The sequence below is a fragment of the Larimichthys crocea genome, chromosome XIII (genome assembly GCF_000972845.2).
Source record: "Larimichthys crocea isolate SSNF chromosome XIII, L_crocea_2.0, whole genome shotgun sequence".
NCBI classification, from domain to species: Eukaryota; Metazoa; Chordata; class Actinopteri; family Sciaenidae; genus Larimichthys; species Larimichthys crocea.
This window is the reverse complement of record NC_040023.1, coordinates 30,700,100-30,715,663: the sequence shown is the minus strand read 5'-3', so window position 1 is coordinate 30,715,663 and position 15,564 is coordinate 30,700,100. Positions and strand designations below refer to the sequence as shown.

The window sequence follows — 15,564 nt, the reverse complement described above, 5'->3', positions numbered from 1 at the left end:
CAATCCTTGTGTGTGTCGAGCTGCAGCACTTTTCTGATATTTAAAACCGTGACAACCTTACAGGCTATAGCTCTCACCTGTCTTCCCTGTAGCTTGCCAGAACCTGTTGTCAGAAGATCGAAGCTTCAAGGAGAAATATGTGGCGCACTCTTTTTCCAAACTCCCTCATACCTCATTCTATCTGGCCTCTCGCCACCGAGGTGGGTGGCATGTTCAAACAGCTCTAATTCAGAAAGTGACATAAATGCCTCAGTCACATCACAACCGAAGGGCCAATTCGACCTTCAGAACATGTCAGGCGCCTGTCTTGAAGAGAGTGTAAATCAGGCCTGAGTAAGTGTTCTTATAGCCCAACACTAGAGTATGTTTGTATAAGGACAATGCAATAATATTTCATTGGCTTTTAGTGATGACGATCTCTACAAGTCACTAATATAGCGGCTAATGCATACACATTAACAATGCTCACTGTTTAAACTGACCCTCACGCACACACACTAGACAGTGTTTGTTGTGCATCGTAACAATATAGGCCATTGCGATACTGTGTTGGCACATTTGGCAGACAACCAAATATTGCTTCTACAGCTCAGACACAAACAATAGTATTCATAAATGTTATCCCAGTTGGGGACGTAGCTGAGGAACATTGTAATATGGGGCATCAGATTTCAGCATATATTTCAAACAATAAATTCTCTGTATTGTAGGAATGGTTGAAGACAGTCAGTGGAAGAATATTTGCATTTTCTCAGCCAAGGTGAAATCCTTTGTTTCTAATATAGCACAATAACAATTAGTTAAGTCATATATACATATTCTTACTCTTGATAAATATAGGCAGAGTACTCAAGCAGGGGCTAGACTACTACACACTAAAAATTTGATGACGTGTACTTTTATTTCATCCCTCCTATGAGCTCTACCACCACCACTTCCTTCGGTTCACCACTGACCCTTTTATTTATTCATTAGGTCAGAAACTAAAGAAGCAGCAGGGGTGGTTTGAGAGCCTCACCCGTATTCATCAAGCCAGGCTTACAATAATCAATCAATTTATTTCATGCAGGATTCCATGTCTAACAAGCCTCTACAGACTTAAGAAGAGAGAAATGCATGATAGCTGTACTCTCTTCTTTGATGCTGACAAAACTCAGGTCAAACTTGTCACACTAGAGTTGCCTAGTGAAATTGATTTTGTGGAAGGTGAGAAGATGGGTGTGTAAGTTCAACAACACATGCACCTATTGCTGTGGATAGTAATTCTCGATTACGTCGAGGAGTTTACATATCTGGGAAGTGTCCTTCGTAAGGACAATGCATGCATCAAAGACAGCGGCATGAGGACAGCTCACAGTGCATTTGAAAGCCTTCAAACCATCTGGAATTCAAAGCAGTACAGCCTAAAAAATCAAGGAAATTAAACACCAGTGGCTCCAGGGGCACTAGGGCCATATTCCTTAAGTAGCATTGAAATGGAGTCCATCTGGAAAGATGAAACAAGGGAGGCTAAAACCAACCTGGTGGAGAACTGTGACCTTGGAGCTGAAAAGGACTAATCTGACTTGGGGTGAAGCACAGAGGATACAGAGGATAGCACCAGATGTAAGCAGATAGTCGCATGTTCCACAGGGAAGAAAGAGGATTAAGAAAGTAAACGTGCCAACACCTCACTGGCCTTAGTGTGCTGCACTGAAAACACAAGTACCAATCTTTAATCCTGGCAGGTCCCTTTTTTTAGTGCAATGCACAAACCTTGAGAAAACCCTGAATACACATGGATTGCCATGGGAACTAGGAGATTTTAAAACATCTATCCCACCTATTTTTTGCAGATCAAGAATAAAATCACAGAAGTGAGCTGAGGATTTGGGCTGTGCCAATTCCAAATACTGTTGCTGAATACTAGGGGAGAGAAAGAGCCATAATGGAATATCAGCTCTCTCAAGCAATGCCTGCTGGTGAAGAAAACCTGAAATACTTTTTCTCCTTTTCTTACTTATCACTGAACTAAGCTGAAAGTCAGATCACCTATTACCCCATACGTATACATATACCCCACATCATAGTACCCACGACCGGAAAGGGGAGTGGCCATGCACTGACATTGTTCTATGATTTCGGGGTCACCCTCAATCGTCCTCAGTTAAGTGGATGGACCACATGAGGAGCCACAAATGCATCAGGTCAGTAGACCGACAATATGTTACAGAGACTACTTTCTTACTGCTCCCTTGCCTCTCTTATTGGAGTCAAAGTACCGTCCAGAAAACAGCACACTATGACAAAGGGATTATGTTTTTTTGTGTGTGTGTGTGTGCCAGCCCCAGCAGCCTATTGTAACTTTGGCTCTGGGGCCTCAGCGTTTTTCTTTAAGCGTCTTTAACATGTCGATGGAAAAGGATGTGTGGATGGGTCAGTCCAGGATCTACAGCCACACTCTCTCACTGTCATCACAGTAAAGCTCAAGAGAGATCATCAATGGAAAACAGGCCAAATGCCATCAGGATGCTTAGCAGTAAGGCCACATAAAGCGCTGACAGTGTTGGTCAACCATGGAGATCTAGCCTGTGCAAGGAGAAAATCTTTGGACAAAGCCATGGGTACTAAACAGAAGTTGTCATTCATTTTGCTAATGAAAAGTGGATGAGGAAAGAGGTTTAGCTCTGCCCTTTTTATATGGACAGCCCCCCAGTAGCCATCATTCTGATTGCACTGTGGGTATATGCAAATTTATTGGGCAGTTACCACAGATGAGGCATCCTGGTTAGAGGACAAAGCCTGTATAAAGTGCAGTAGATCCAGGAGGTTATGGCCTTAATTTCGAAATAATAGCAGTGAAAATAAATGGAATTCCTGCCATTTTAAAAATGTTCTAAACCACACCCAGGACAAATACAAATGATTTTGTTGTCTGAACAAATCAAGATACAAATAGTGAATCTGCATCCCCTTAATCTGCCATTTTCCACATGCGTGTTTTCTGAGGCACTGTCAGACTCTCATGTTAGATTAAATAAGTTGTTTGTTTTGTTTTTTTTCAAAAGGTTACAGTACGCAGTTTCTGAAAAATAGGTTATGAATACAGGGAATTTATAAAACTGACAACAACGCTGCTTTGATTTGTCTATCAGCGCTTGGTTTGCTTTGTGTGTGGATGTGATTGATTTGCTGGGTAAATATCTAAGCCCCAAATGACTACACAGTCCTCACTCCACTCCTATTGTCATAGTCACCACTCAGTCAATATGCCCTAATATCAATAATGCTCAAATCAAATAGCAACAGGCCAAAGATGCCCCATCACCTCTTTGATGAAACTCATGAAGCGCCCTCCAAATCTCCAGGGTTTGTGGCGGTGGCACTGCAGTGAATTAACCGTCATCTGTGGAGCGTGCTGGTATGACACGGACACAATGTGGACTGCGTCATAGGTCAGAGCTGCATCTGTCTGGAATAAGGGGTGAACATTATTTCAGCTGATGCCTGTGGAAAGACATAAGTAGTTTGATCACCATCAATCTACTATTCAGACTGATATGGGGAGATCTAAAGGACAAAAGCTTTACGACAAAACTTTTTTTGTCTGATTTTCCCTTTGACATTCAAGTTTTTCAAGCATGAGGAAATAACATACAACATATGTTACACAACATACAACTATAGATAGATAGATAGATAGATAGATAGATAGATAGATAGATAGATAGATAGATAGATAGTATTTTTGCATCTGGATAACAGACTTCTAATGTTTAGTCCAAAATAATGAAACTGATAATGAAATGGAAAGTGAAAATACATCTTTCTTTATTGCATTTGCTACATTGTTAGTTAACATTTGATGATGAAGGGTTCCAAATTTGTAACATCAAATCGATTTGTACGCTTGTGACATATAAAAATAAAAGATTCAAAGAAACAATTGGTTTGGTAAATAAGGCCAATACTATGGAGTATTGTACCAACATCATCATTTAGCAATTAATATTTGTCAGTATGACACAAATGGGAACAATTTCTGCAGTTTTTGGTAGCACACTCATGCTTTGAACATATTCCTCTGTCTTAGCCCAAATGGGCTGTACGTGCGCCATCGGAGTAAGCCAAAGTCTCCATCATGAAACATACTGAGAAATTAAAAAAACTATCTATTTAAAAAAGATTGGCTGTGAAGGGATGCATCTGGTCAGAAACAATGTTTTGGAAGACTAGTGCATTCAAGGAGAATTGGTGTGAAAAGGTCTAATGAATGTTCGCCAAGCCATTATATTACCCCCATCTGTACTGTTGAAAACAAAACAAAAAAAAAGATAACTCTGTGGGTTTCCTATTCTTGCCAATATCTGACCCTGCCATCAACCTGCCAGAAGAAGAACCATGATTTTTTTCTGATGAGGTGGCTTTTTTTTTGTCTTTTTCAGCTTGTTGCTTAGATAATAGATATGAAGTCTGTACTCTGTCTCCAATCATAGCCAGCTTGTCCTAACTGGTTTACTTATTTGTTATTTACATACCTTTAAAGAACTATGTATTAGCTTGAGTGATTTTTGTTTTCTAACCTCTTCAGTCATGATATTTCTGCCCAAAAATACCATGAAGTAAAAGGACACAGTGGTGTACAAAATTCCAGGACAATAGTTATTTATAAAAGGCTGCAATCACTCAGTATGGTGCCAATGGTCACACCACTTAAAATCACTTAAGATAAGCGTGTTTCTCCTTCAACATTTAGTTGCACTGTAGGTGACCCTCTCAAATCTGTTTACATGCACAGCCTAAAAGAGTAAGCTGTTTGTATAAATCAACAGTTGTTAAAGTTGTAACTGCATGCCTGCTCTGTTAAAAGAGTTGGGTTAGTATGGGTGACTATTTAGGGTTAAAACCATTTCATCCCATGGGCAATATATTGACATTTTGATAACTGACTTTATATGGAACAACACATAAGTAATAAAACATACCGTCATGATGCCCTCCAGCAGTCCTGAGTCAGGTTTAGGTGGTAACTGCCTTTCCATTGACCATTTCTCCACAATAGATGCAACCTGGGGATTATCCACATTAAGGATGCGGAAGCCGGTCATGTTGACACCACAGAAGCGATACGGCTCCAAGTCAATGGCCATCAGGTCCTTTTGAGAGAAAACAGTAATGAAGAATGGATTCTCATTTAGTCTGCCAGCACTTTGTTCTGTTCACTGTGTCCTGGATGATTTCTCCTCATATGAAAAGAGAATGATGCAGCAGACGATTAAAGAGATACTATATTAAGACCAAAGAGGGTGAATGAAAGGAGAAGTACAGTAGTTTTGAATGTCAAATGAGAAGATTTAAGCGTAGAGTCTGAAGCAGTGTCTGTATTAAATTAAATCTAAAAAGACTCTGGTGGCAGAGTTACTTTTCTTCTGGCAAGTCCTTTTAGAATTGACAAACTGTTATTGTTTTTCTACCAACATAATAATGAATTATACCGCACAAACTACAACCTTGTGATATAATCTGTTTTTTCTTAATCATGTTCATGAGAAAAAAAAAATCTCTATGGGTGCGAATTTCAAATTCGGGAATATTCTAATTATTGTTTGTAGCTCAGAAAAAAAAAAGAAAAAGTAACATCAATTCTGTTGCATCATATTAATAATTCAACAATTGCATTCCCATGGCAACGTCTAAGCAAAAAAAGCAATTCAATCTGAGGCGCTGTAATATATGGGGCAGCCACTGTAGCTGAAGTGTGAAGTCACATGTTGACACATGTCGTGTTGGGATGGGCCAAGGGGACTTGGAAAAGACATTTGGATGAACATATAGATATTTCATTAGCACCCTGTGGGGTTACTGCTGGAGGAACGAGTGCGTGTAAAACACTAAAGAACAGTCACGGTCACTTCTCACTAGAACGCAGTACAGTACTCCATATTCTTTTATAAACCCAGATCAAAGTAATTCACTGTTGTTATATATGACATTCAAAAGTAAAAAAAAAAAAAAGATCAGGTTACAAGTTTCTTTAGCTTTTGAAGCTAAGGATACAAACTAACTGGGACTTATTTCTATTAGGGCATTTTCGGATGTCAGAAAAGGAACTTGTTCCAATTACAAGTTCACTTTTTGCTGCCTTGTACACACACCTATAACACAAAATCAACATAATCCTAGAACAGCATTAAGATAAAATTCTTTACCAGGAGAACATGCTGCATATGTCTGAATGCATACAGAAGAGTTATGGACGTGGCAAACATAACAAAGTTCTTAGCTTTAGGTTCTCTGTGATAGCTATGGCAAGGCAGGAGCTATGACAGACTCATTTCAAAGGACAAGGAAGTTATTACCCCATACCACTCTACTGTTGCCTTTTCACGCTCTAATAAGTCGGCATTGCTCTCACCTCTGAAGATAAAACGCAGACATCAATGGATTCCATCGAGAGGAAATTGTATTGCCATGTATAGCATGCAAGTATTCATCATTTTCGATCAAATCAAGCCGCAAGGTATAATCTTCTTAATGGCGTGTCTATCTATATGACAGCTTTAGATACCACACTCTGATTCTATAAAGATATCCAGCCTTTGTGTGGAAAATATTGTTGTTGTAGAAAATCATATAAAATAAATGTTTTTTTTAACGTTAATCCTCTTGTAAATACATTTCTGTTCCATCCACTGGGAAACTGTTCCGCTTAAAAACCGGTACACTAGTGATGAAAATGAGTTTTGGATTTCCCTATTAAAGCAATAGACATGCTACACAAGCATGAAGCACGGCAGACCAATGCCACGCTGTCAGGCATGAAATATGACACACATCATGTCTGGACCTCGGTGTCATATCACATTATCACAACAGGCTGGCAGAGTCCGGAGAGACAGGGAGTGTGTGTGCACAAGAGAGCCAGAAACAGAGACAATAACAGAGAGTGAAAGGAACAGCACATATCATGCTGGTATTCATTCCCATTCAGTCTGTTTGTCACCAGATAGCCAACGTCTCAGTGAAGAGCAGCAACGGCTCCCTGCTGGGTCTGCTTGCATTAGTCAGACGAGATCATTTCATCAGTGGGTGGGAACTCGAAATGCTCAAGATGGGAGTGAAACAAACATACTCAGGTTACATTGAACATATATGAAATATGTTCCTTTTTTGATTTTAAAAGATAACACGAGCTGTGTCATTTTATTGTGAGCAAACAACACCTTGTCTGTGGCACTAAACCCCAAGCTCACTTGTTCCTACTGAAGACAAACACTCCAAATCCAAGTGGGAGCGCAGAAGTGCCAAAAACTGCAGTTCCCTAAACGGCCACTTTGAGGCTGGCTACAGAACAAGTCAATCTCTATAAGCCCCAACGTGTTAAAATGCTGAACTTCCTTCACAGCAGAAATAATCATGTTTACAGCCTGGTGCAAATAACGGATTTGGTCATCATTCAGGCTGCCTCAGGCCTCACAAATTTTGGATCAGCTGGAAAAGGCGCCAGAGGCAGGACTGCCAAGATGGCGATGGCCAGAGCCACCACATTAAGCTTCAAAATGGCTAATGTGATCTAGTGCAATGAATCCTACACTCATAAAGTTTAGATTTATTATTTTACCCACATTTTGATTACTTTAAAATACATTTCATTTCATTAGGTATCATTTAGCGAGGAGGACTGATTTTAGTCTTCTACAAACTTGGAAGTCAGTTCAGGATTTCATGCTGTTGTTTTTTTATTTTTTATACTGCCACCTCAAAGACTTCTGTTGACTTTCCTATAAAGCCGAGTGTTTACTACAGCACACTGAAGACTCCATTATGCCTCCAGCTTGTCAAACAAAATTGATATTATGGACAGGATCCAAACCCCATTGGCAATTAGCCACTATTCATCAAAAACTCAAGCAGTGGGGAGATGAGAACAAACGAGACTCTATTTGCATTAACAAGCATGGTACATTACCAGAGTGGTGAAGATATAGTGGTAATACTCTGTCATCATCCCCATGGTCTGCGCCTGGAGGGATACAGAGAGAAAGGATATTAAAGAAAGGTGTGAATGAATATAGACAAGAAAGAGAAGATGGTCACTTTGTCATGTCAGGACATTTTAGAATCAACAGCACAGTAAGAACAAATAATGCTAAAGAGGTGCACAAAGGATTCTTTATCAGTAAAGAAAAAAGAAAGGCAGCTTTAATGAGCACTCACAGACAGTTTCTGATATCACCCGCTGGACCATAAGTGGTCGACAGAATTACAGAATAGCAACAGCACTTAATGCTTTTCTATGCATTTAAATGGTTTGCAATGGCTTCGGGCATGCAACATTATCCCAGCAGAGACGAGAGACTTCAATCAAAAGACTGAAAAGAATCTTTGCCTCATATCCGAACACTTCATCACCGCCACTTGTTTCACTCAATCTACATTCAAAGGCGCCACATTCTCATGGCGGCTGTGCTTCCCATTTAATTGTACCATCTGTCGTGGAAAAAAAACACAAAAAAAAAACAAGGTTATGTAAATAAGATGCTATGCTTATGTGGAGGCAAATTCACTCCGCCATCTATAGACGTCAAGCCAAATACATGACATTGAAACTTTGTATCGTGTTTTCTATTGTGAGCAAGGAGTTCTCATTAATTAAAGTAATTTTTCCACTGCTACAGGATGAATGTGCAGTCTGTCTGCATTTCTATTCTTCATCGAGCCAGTAGATTTCTATATGTCCTTGTTAAGTGAAAAATAAAAAGGTATGGCACATAGAGCTCTGAATGCAATGAATGAATGCAGGTGAATGAAAACAGGACGTAACGTTTTATTGAGAATCAATGGCATGACAAATGAAACACTCCAAGGCTATAACCTTTTTGTAAACCTGTAAATTGAGCAGTCTGCAAATCTTTAGATAAAGCGGTTCAGACCTGCCTGCAGATCAAAACATTTGTGACATCCATCCAAATTCGCCTACAGTAAGTCAATGTGGGAAATCATAATTTTTCAGATTGTTGTGTACTGTCATCTATTTTAATTAACATTCTTTGTTTCCAGACTCTGAAATGTCAACATTTCCTATTTTCGTTCGTGTTTTATGTCAATAAACTGAATATTTTGGCCTGTTGGTGGAAGCTGGCCTTGATCACAACCCTAATCTATGTTGAGTGACTTTGATAGATGGATAATATGGCCCGGTTGTGTCTTATGCTGCATTTTTATAAATGGATTTCACACAAAGCTGTTCTGGAAGCAGAGCACTATGTGTGGCACAACAAAATAACCTTTCAATTACAGGCTTATAAGCTGTGCAGTATTGAGCAACAGTAACCAAGCACAATAGTTGTGGCATTCTTGTCACCACTCATAACCAATTACCTGTTTCCCGTCTTTTATAAGATGCTGTGGCTTCCCTGACAAGTCGGCTCTGAGAGGGAACTGTCTGGAGCATTTTTGCCCTAAAACCTTCTCTCACTTCTTCTCCCAAAAGGACACCGATTCCTTGGTGCGACATTTGCAGACTGACCACAAGCGGATACATGTCACTTCACATCTCAATAATTTGAGGAGGAGGAGGAGGAGGAGAGGACTGAGTTATTTAAATATCTTGGGAGGAGATGATGCATTTTGTAAACATGTTAACAGAAGATGACAGGAAACTGGATGGAGGAGGGAGGAGGGGTCCACCCGCCTCCACCCGCCGCTACAGAGCATGAGACCACCTACACAATCTCTGCTCTGTGCATCACACTGACAGTTCTTTGTCAACTGATGAGTATTTCTATCAAAACACATGCACATTTTTGATAGCGACACATTTTGGATCTTATCCCTGCGTATGGCATGTGTGTTTAAGTCAACAATCAACAAATGGATCTGTAAAAAGCGTTGGTACCAAGATCAGAATGTGCCAGGCACTGATTTATATCCTCTATATTTGATTTTATAGTCAAATATTTAACTAGTAAACACCAGATGCATCAAATTGTCTAATATTCATTATACAAACTAAGCGTTACATCAATAGTTTTACAGTCTGCAATACAAAGCTAGTTGTAACAGATGCAAACTAACAGCTGTGCTTCACAACTGATCACAGCTCGACATCAAACTATGATGCATTTCTCTGCCTAAGATTGCTCAATCCAAAAAGTTCACAGATATTGGTATTTGTCAGATTTCATAATAAACGTCAGAGAATAATCTCACTGCACAAAAATTTCACTCCTGCTTAATTACCCCTGGCACACCTTCTGTTGCTATTCTTCCCCATCCTAGCCACTGCCAAGTCAAAGCCTATTTCCATTCACAACTTTAATCTAAGAGGAAGAGGACCGCATGCTTAGATTTGTCCAGCCATGCTAAGATTTGACATTCTTTCCGTGCCACATCTCTGTAGGACTCTCACTGACCTGTTTGAGAATCTGTGCAGCCATTTGGTGACTGCAGTCAAAGATGATGCGGAACTCCCGGCTTCTCTTCATTTCTTTGAGAAGGGGTCTCGTGTCCTGCGTGTCAAGAGGGAGCTGACGAATCTTTAGCCTGATGTTGTACCTCGACGGGGCCATTATCAGCTCCTGTAGTCTTATAAGACCTTAAGAAGACAAAAAAAAGCACAAATGAAGGCTCTGGAAGCAGTGACAATGAGGTAGATGGAAGAAAAATCTATATTATAATCACCTGTGCTGTCATCGTATACGACAGTGGCTGTTTTCCATTTGAGAAACTGCACCAGGTCCAAGATAGCGTAGCTTAGAGAAGAATAATCTGGGTATAAATTGGCATAAAAGGTGTCCCTGTTGTCCATGGGGTGATGTTTCCACCGCACCTGGATGTGCGGGACTTCCAGTGCATTGCAGATGGACTGCACAGCATTCGACGATGAGCTATGTGAGGGCCCAAATATTGCAACCACACCTAAAGACAGCTGGTCACAAGCTGGAGAAGAGTAAGAGAAGGAAAGTTGAGAATAAAGTGTGTTACCTCTTCAGCCACAGTTTATTTAATAAGCGTTATTTGAGGTTTTGTTCCACAGAATATTTAGATTTTTTTGAGGCAAAAACAATTTTCTTTGTCAGTTTTTTGACTGACCCGATTCCTGTCTTCCTCCACACTGTAATCACAACCCATAAATAAAAACAGAACCAAGCCACTTACCTTTTCTCGATGCTTCAAAACTGTCGTAGATATTAATCCTCTGTATGTCATATGTTAGTGTTGTGTTTGGCAACAAAGTCCTGTTTCTGTTAATGTTATTGACAGCAAATTTAAAGGCAAGCTCCTCGGCACTAACAAGTGAAACAGGTCCATCCGTTTGTTCGAAAATCCCGCCTGGAAAACAAAAGAGAAACCAACATTAGGCCCATAACAATTGGTCTTAACCCTGATCGCAAGCAAAAGGAGAAACAGAGACACAATTCTCTGTGCGACTAAACGGTATTGAGAAGCATTTGCACTTAGCACGAACAGTGAGGGCAGCAGTGCACAGTACACACAGTATTAAATTTGCTCAGCAAACATGGAGAAACCCTTTTTATTTTCAGGGAATGTTGAAAAAAGCTTTGAAGTCTAAAGCCATAATGGATTTAAAGAGTGCATGTCTGTTCCATAAGCAGAATATCTGAGGCTCTTGTGTCTCCATTAGGATGTCCTTTTATTTCACCAGAACATCACACTGGTGGAGCAGATAACTGGACTTTAGCACTGTTCTTTTACATAAAATTCAAAGGATTTTTCAGATGGTTGGAAACTTACAAAACATGTCTGTATGCACAACAAAGTACAGTTGAGATAGTCTATATCCTGCAGTATAAAGGGAAAACAACTTTTTTTTCTTTCTATATACTAATACTATTACTTAAAATGAAGCTTTTCATGATATATTGGGCCTACAGGACAAACAATAAAGCTTAGCCAATCAACATAAAGTATTGTAAGTTCAATTTAGGTTACTTAAAGGGGAATAACACAGGGTTTATACCTACAGACCATTTTGTTTGTCATTGAGAGTTACTCTGAAAACAGTTGTATGTCTTCTGTAGCTTAAAGGTCGGAGAAAATAACCCTGTGTCCATAGTTACTGGTACCTTTGTCGTTACCAGGCAACTCATACTGATGGGTTGGGCATCCGGACACACAAATCCAATTTTGGAAGGAAAAAAAAAACAGTGCGGACACTATGTCTTAAAGATCTACTTTGAGAGACAAATTTGATTTGTCTGCTGTCTGAATAAAACCTTAAAGTCTGGATACCTTGGCCTTGGTTTTTTCAATTTTGACTGAAATGAATTCCTGTGATGTCTCTTGTCATGGAGGTGCAAAGCTAAACCATTTTAAATGTGATAGAAAACTCGCACTCCTTATGGAATAAACCCAGACAAAAAGTTGCATTGTATGAATAGGTGCGTGTGTTTGTGTGTCTGTCCCTGCATAAGTATGCAGACACATTTAAATTTTCATAGGCTTTATTTCAAATGTGATTGTTTAATTATGGCACATTGAAAACAAAGTGTGCTGTTCAAGAAATCAAGCACAAATCCCGACATTCTTGTTTAATTCTAACATAGAATATAACGAAATCAGAGCACGTTCTTTGGCAATATTTCACTGTCATGTTCTCGGTATCTAACAGTAAAATAGTTAAGTTCCATTTATTGTGTGTAATCTGTAAACATTAGGCCACATATACTGTGAAATGTAAGACAACAAAGTCCCGTCTGTGGCTCTGCTGCAGCCTTTAAGAAGACGGCTCAGACAGCTTCTTAAAAGATGCCTGAAGAAACATCAGCTCATAGAGTGACTAGCTCCTCCACCTCCACTCTCATCATATTATCCATTTCAATAACAAAGCAAAGCGTCTCTGCCATCTCCCATAAATTCTGAAAAAGGAAAAAAAAATCACTGTCACCAGAAGTTATAAATGTCTTTAAGTTGAAGTCATTTAAGCTATAGAGACGTCCCTTTGAAACCTCCTTCTTCTTTTCAGTTCTAAAAACTGAGTCACTATGGTAGATATCTTTCAAGTTATTTCTGCAGCCTGTTTTAAAGCTTAAATTTTAGTTTGGTGGCGTTACCTGGCACATGTGAAAGTGGCTAATCGTTTTATCCCCTATACCACCATTTATAGGTCATTCTTTTATAAATCAGCTGCTTTTAGGGCTTATTTTCACATTTATAGGTATTATTCTCATGGTCTAATAATGTATTGATCATTATTGCATTTTCAAAGATGACACTCCAAAATATATCCAACTTTCCAAACCTAACAAAGAGAAGAGCAGTAAATTCTTCCAGTTAAAAGATCAGTGTGCAAATTTTGGATCTATTGGCAGTAATGGAATATTCATGAGTACAATTAATTAGCGTATAATCACCTGAAAATAAGAATTTCTGTGTTTTTTTTTTCACCTTAGGATCTTTTAACAGTTAACACTAGACACACAGTATCAAGAACAAACCCTGTGAAATTAGTCAAACATTCACTGTAAATTATTATTCTCACTGTTTCAGTTCAGTTTTTGTTCTTTAAACTTGTAAATATTATCCTCCTACACAATCTACTCATATAGTTCATACTGTATATACTGTCATATCCACCTACCTAATGTATATAAAGTAACCTGCAACATAAATCAACATTTTAGTATCCTTTGCACCACTGGACCATTGTCTAATTTATTGTCTTATTCTGTCTACAAATGTTATTTTTGTTTAAATACATATAGATCTACATATTTATATGTATTCCTATCTGTACATAGTGGTTTAATGTTCATGTTTACCTTGTATGTGTACACATAAAAGTGATTCGTATATATCTACAGATGTAGTGAGTCTGGCGTGTTTCACCATCATGGTTCTACAGTAGCTCAAACAGACCAAAACACTAGCTAGAGATAAGGTTTCTTTCATGTTTTTCACAAGTATTGTGGCCACTGTAGTTTCACCTACATGAGGACTGTGAGGCGAGAGGGTATTCAGTTGGTTGCAATCTGCAATCTCACTGCTAGATGTCACTAAATCCTACACACTGATTCTTTAAGAAACTGGGACCTTATCTTACATAAATGAATGAATTGTTGCTAATCAATCAATCAATCAACTAATCAAGACATGAGCCTTGAGTAAATTTTCCTGCAATATTGATATGTTAGTCTTTAGTTGGAGGATTAAAACATGTCTTAAAATAAAGTAATCTTTAAAAAAGGTGCACTTTACCATCCAGTATATTATCCAAACACTTTCTGGTCTCATGCATATTATTACCACTATTATATAATAAAGGGCAGAAAAAAAATCATAAAGGCTTTCATTTAATTCACCCATTTCACTTGAGGGTTTTGGTGTGGTGTTTGGATTTTGCACTCCACTGGCCTAGCACACAAGTACTGTCTGGTATTATTTCACTAATCCTAGAGCATACCTGGTTGTGGAGAGCTGAGCTTCTCAATAGCACCTGTGACCTGCTGATGCCCCTGAACAGACCCCCAATGCCTGGATCATAGACTCACACATCTGCTGCTGCTGCTGCTGCTGCTGCTGTGTGCAGAGTGGCAATTCTGGAAGCCAAGCTCATCCTGCTATTTATGACTCAAAGCCTCCCTGGATTGCGAGGGGGGACGTGATGCATAAACCGCCCGGTGGAATGCGTCACATTAAAATAAATGAATCCCTCCATTTCATGGGGAAATCTCATTAGAGTACATTAAGTAATTGCTGAAGTATATAGTAATTTGACTGTTAAGAGGATAAAATGTGCATTGCTCAGAAGCACTTTAACAAATTTAATAAACGGGGGGAAACCTGCTCCTTGGGAGGAAAATCCTGTGGATAATTTGCTTGCCATTTTCAAAATTCTGCCATAAGCACAGCATCGAGGCTTAATGTACATTGAGCTCCCACAACTCCACCAAATAAGGGATAAGCAGTTCTTTCCAGCATTGCACAAAATTTACTCTAATGATGTAGAGATTGCAATCTTATGGAACATGTTTACAAGTTCCCATTTAAACAACTACTGTAATTGTTCGTTATTGCAGTGGGCGCGTACAAATTGAGATGCATGAATTTCAGACTTGTTCTTGTGAATCTCAGTCGAAAGGCTTCAAATTAGCATGTCTCCAATAGACAAGAACACAAAAGCCTTTAATTAGTCTCTAAGGTCTTACCACAATATATAAATCAGCCACTAATTGCAGCTGTTTCCATAATTTGTCCTTTGTGGATCAACTACATTCAAAAGCCAAAGAGACTGATGTATGTGAACAGGGGACAATTCAAATCCAGTAAAACTCTGAAGAAACTGGACCGGAAATACTAACACAGACAGTGGGGAGTATCATGTAGAAGTAATTTCTCACTTACAAATCTGCACTGCTGGTTTCACCACAGTACAGTAGTGTTAACTAAAAATAACAAGTGGGATTCAAACTTCTGTAGCTGAGCTAAAACTCATCCCAGTAGTGTTATAATGGTGCCAACATGTATTCATCACATAGGTAAGACTTCCTAGTTTTACAGTTCTAGTTGCAGGATATATGAGAACTTGGCAACTACATGGAATACTAAATACAGTGTATATTA

The 15,564-nt window shown here is 39.0% G+C and overlaps 1 protein-coding gene across 1 annotated transcript in view; it reads right to left on the bottom strand.

Annotated features, from left to right (window-relative positions):
• The window catches only part of grik3 (glutamate ionotropic receptor kainate type subunit 3), an 83,699-nt gene that overhangs the window by 24,823 nt on the left and 43,312 nt on the right, over positions 1-15,564 (bottom strand). The window contains exons 2-7 of the mRNA XM_010731656.3: positions 11,140-11,313; positions 10,663-10,920; positions 10,395-10,576; positions 7,949-8,002; positions 4,965-5,135; positions 3,308-3,451 (exon numbers count right to left, since the gene is read on the bottom strand). Of these exons, the coding sequence (XP_010729958.1) occupies positions 3,308-3,451; positions 4,965-5,135; positions 7,949-8,002; positions 10,395-10,576; positions 10,663-10,920; positions 11,140-11,313 (983 nt within the window). The remainder of the gene's footprint in view (positions 1-3,307; positions 3,452-4,964; positions 5,136-7,948; positions 8,003-10,394; positions 10,577-10,662; positions 10,921-11,139; positions 11,314-15,564) is intronic.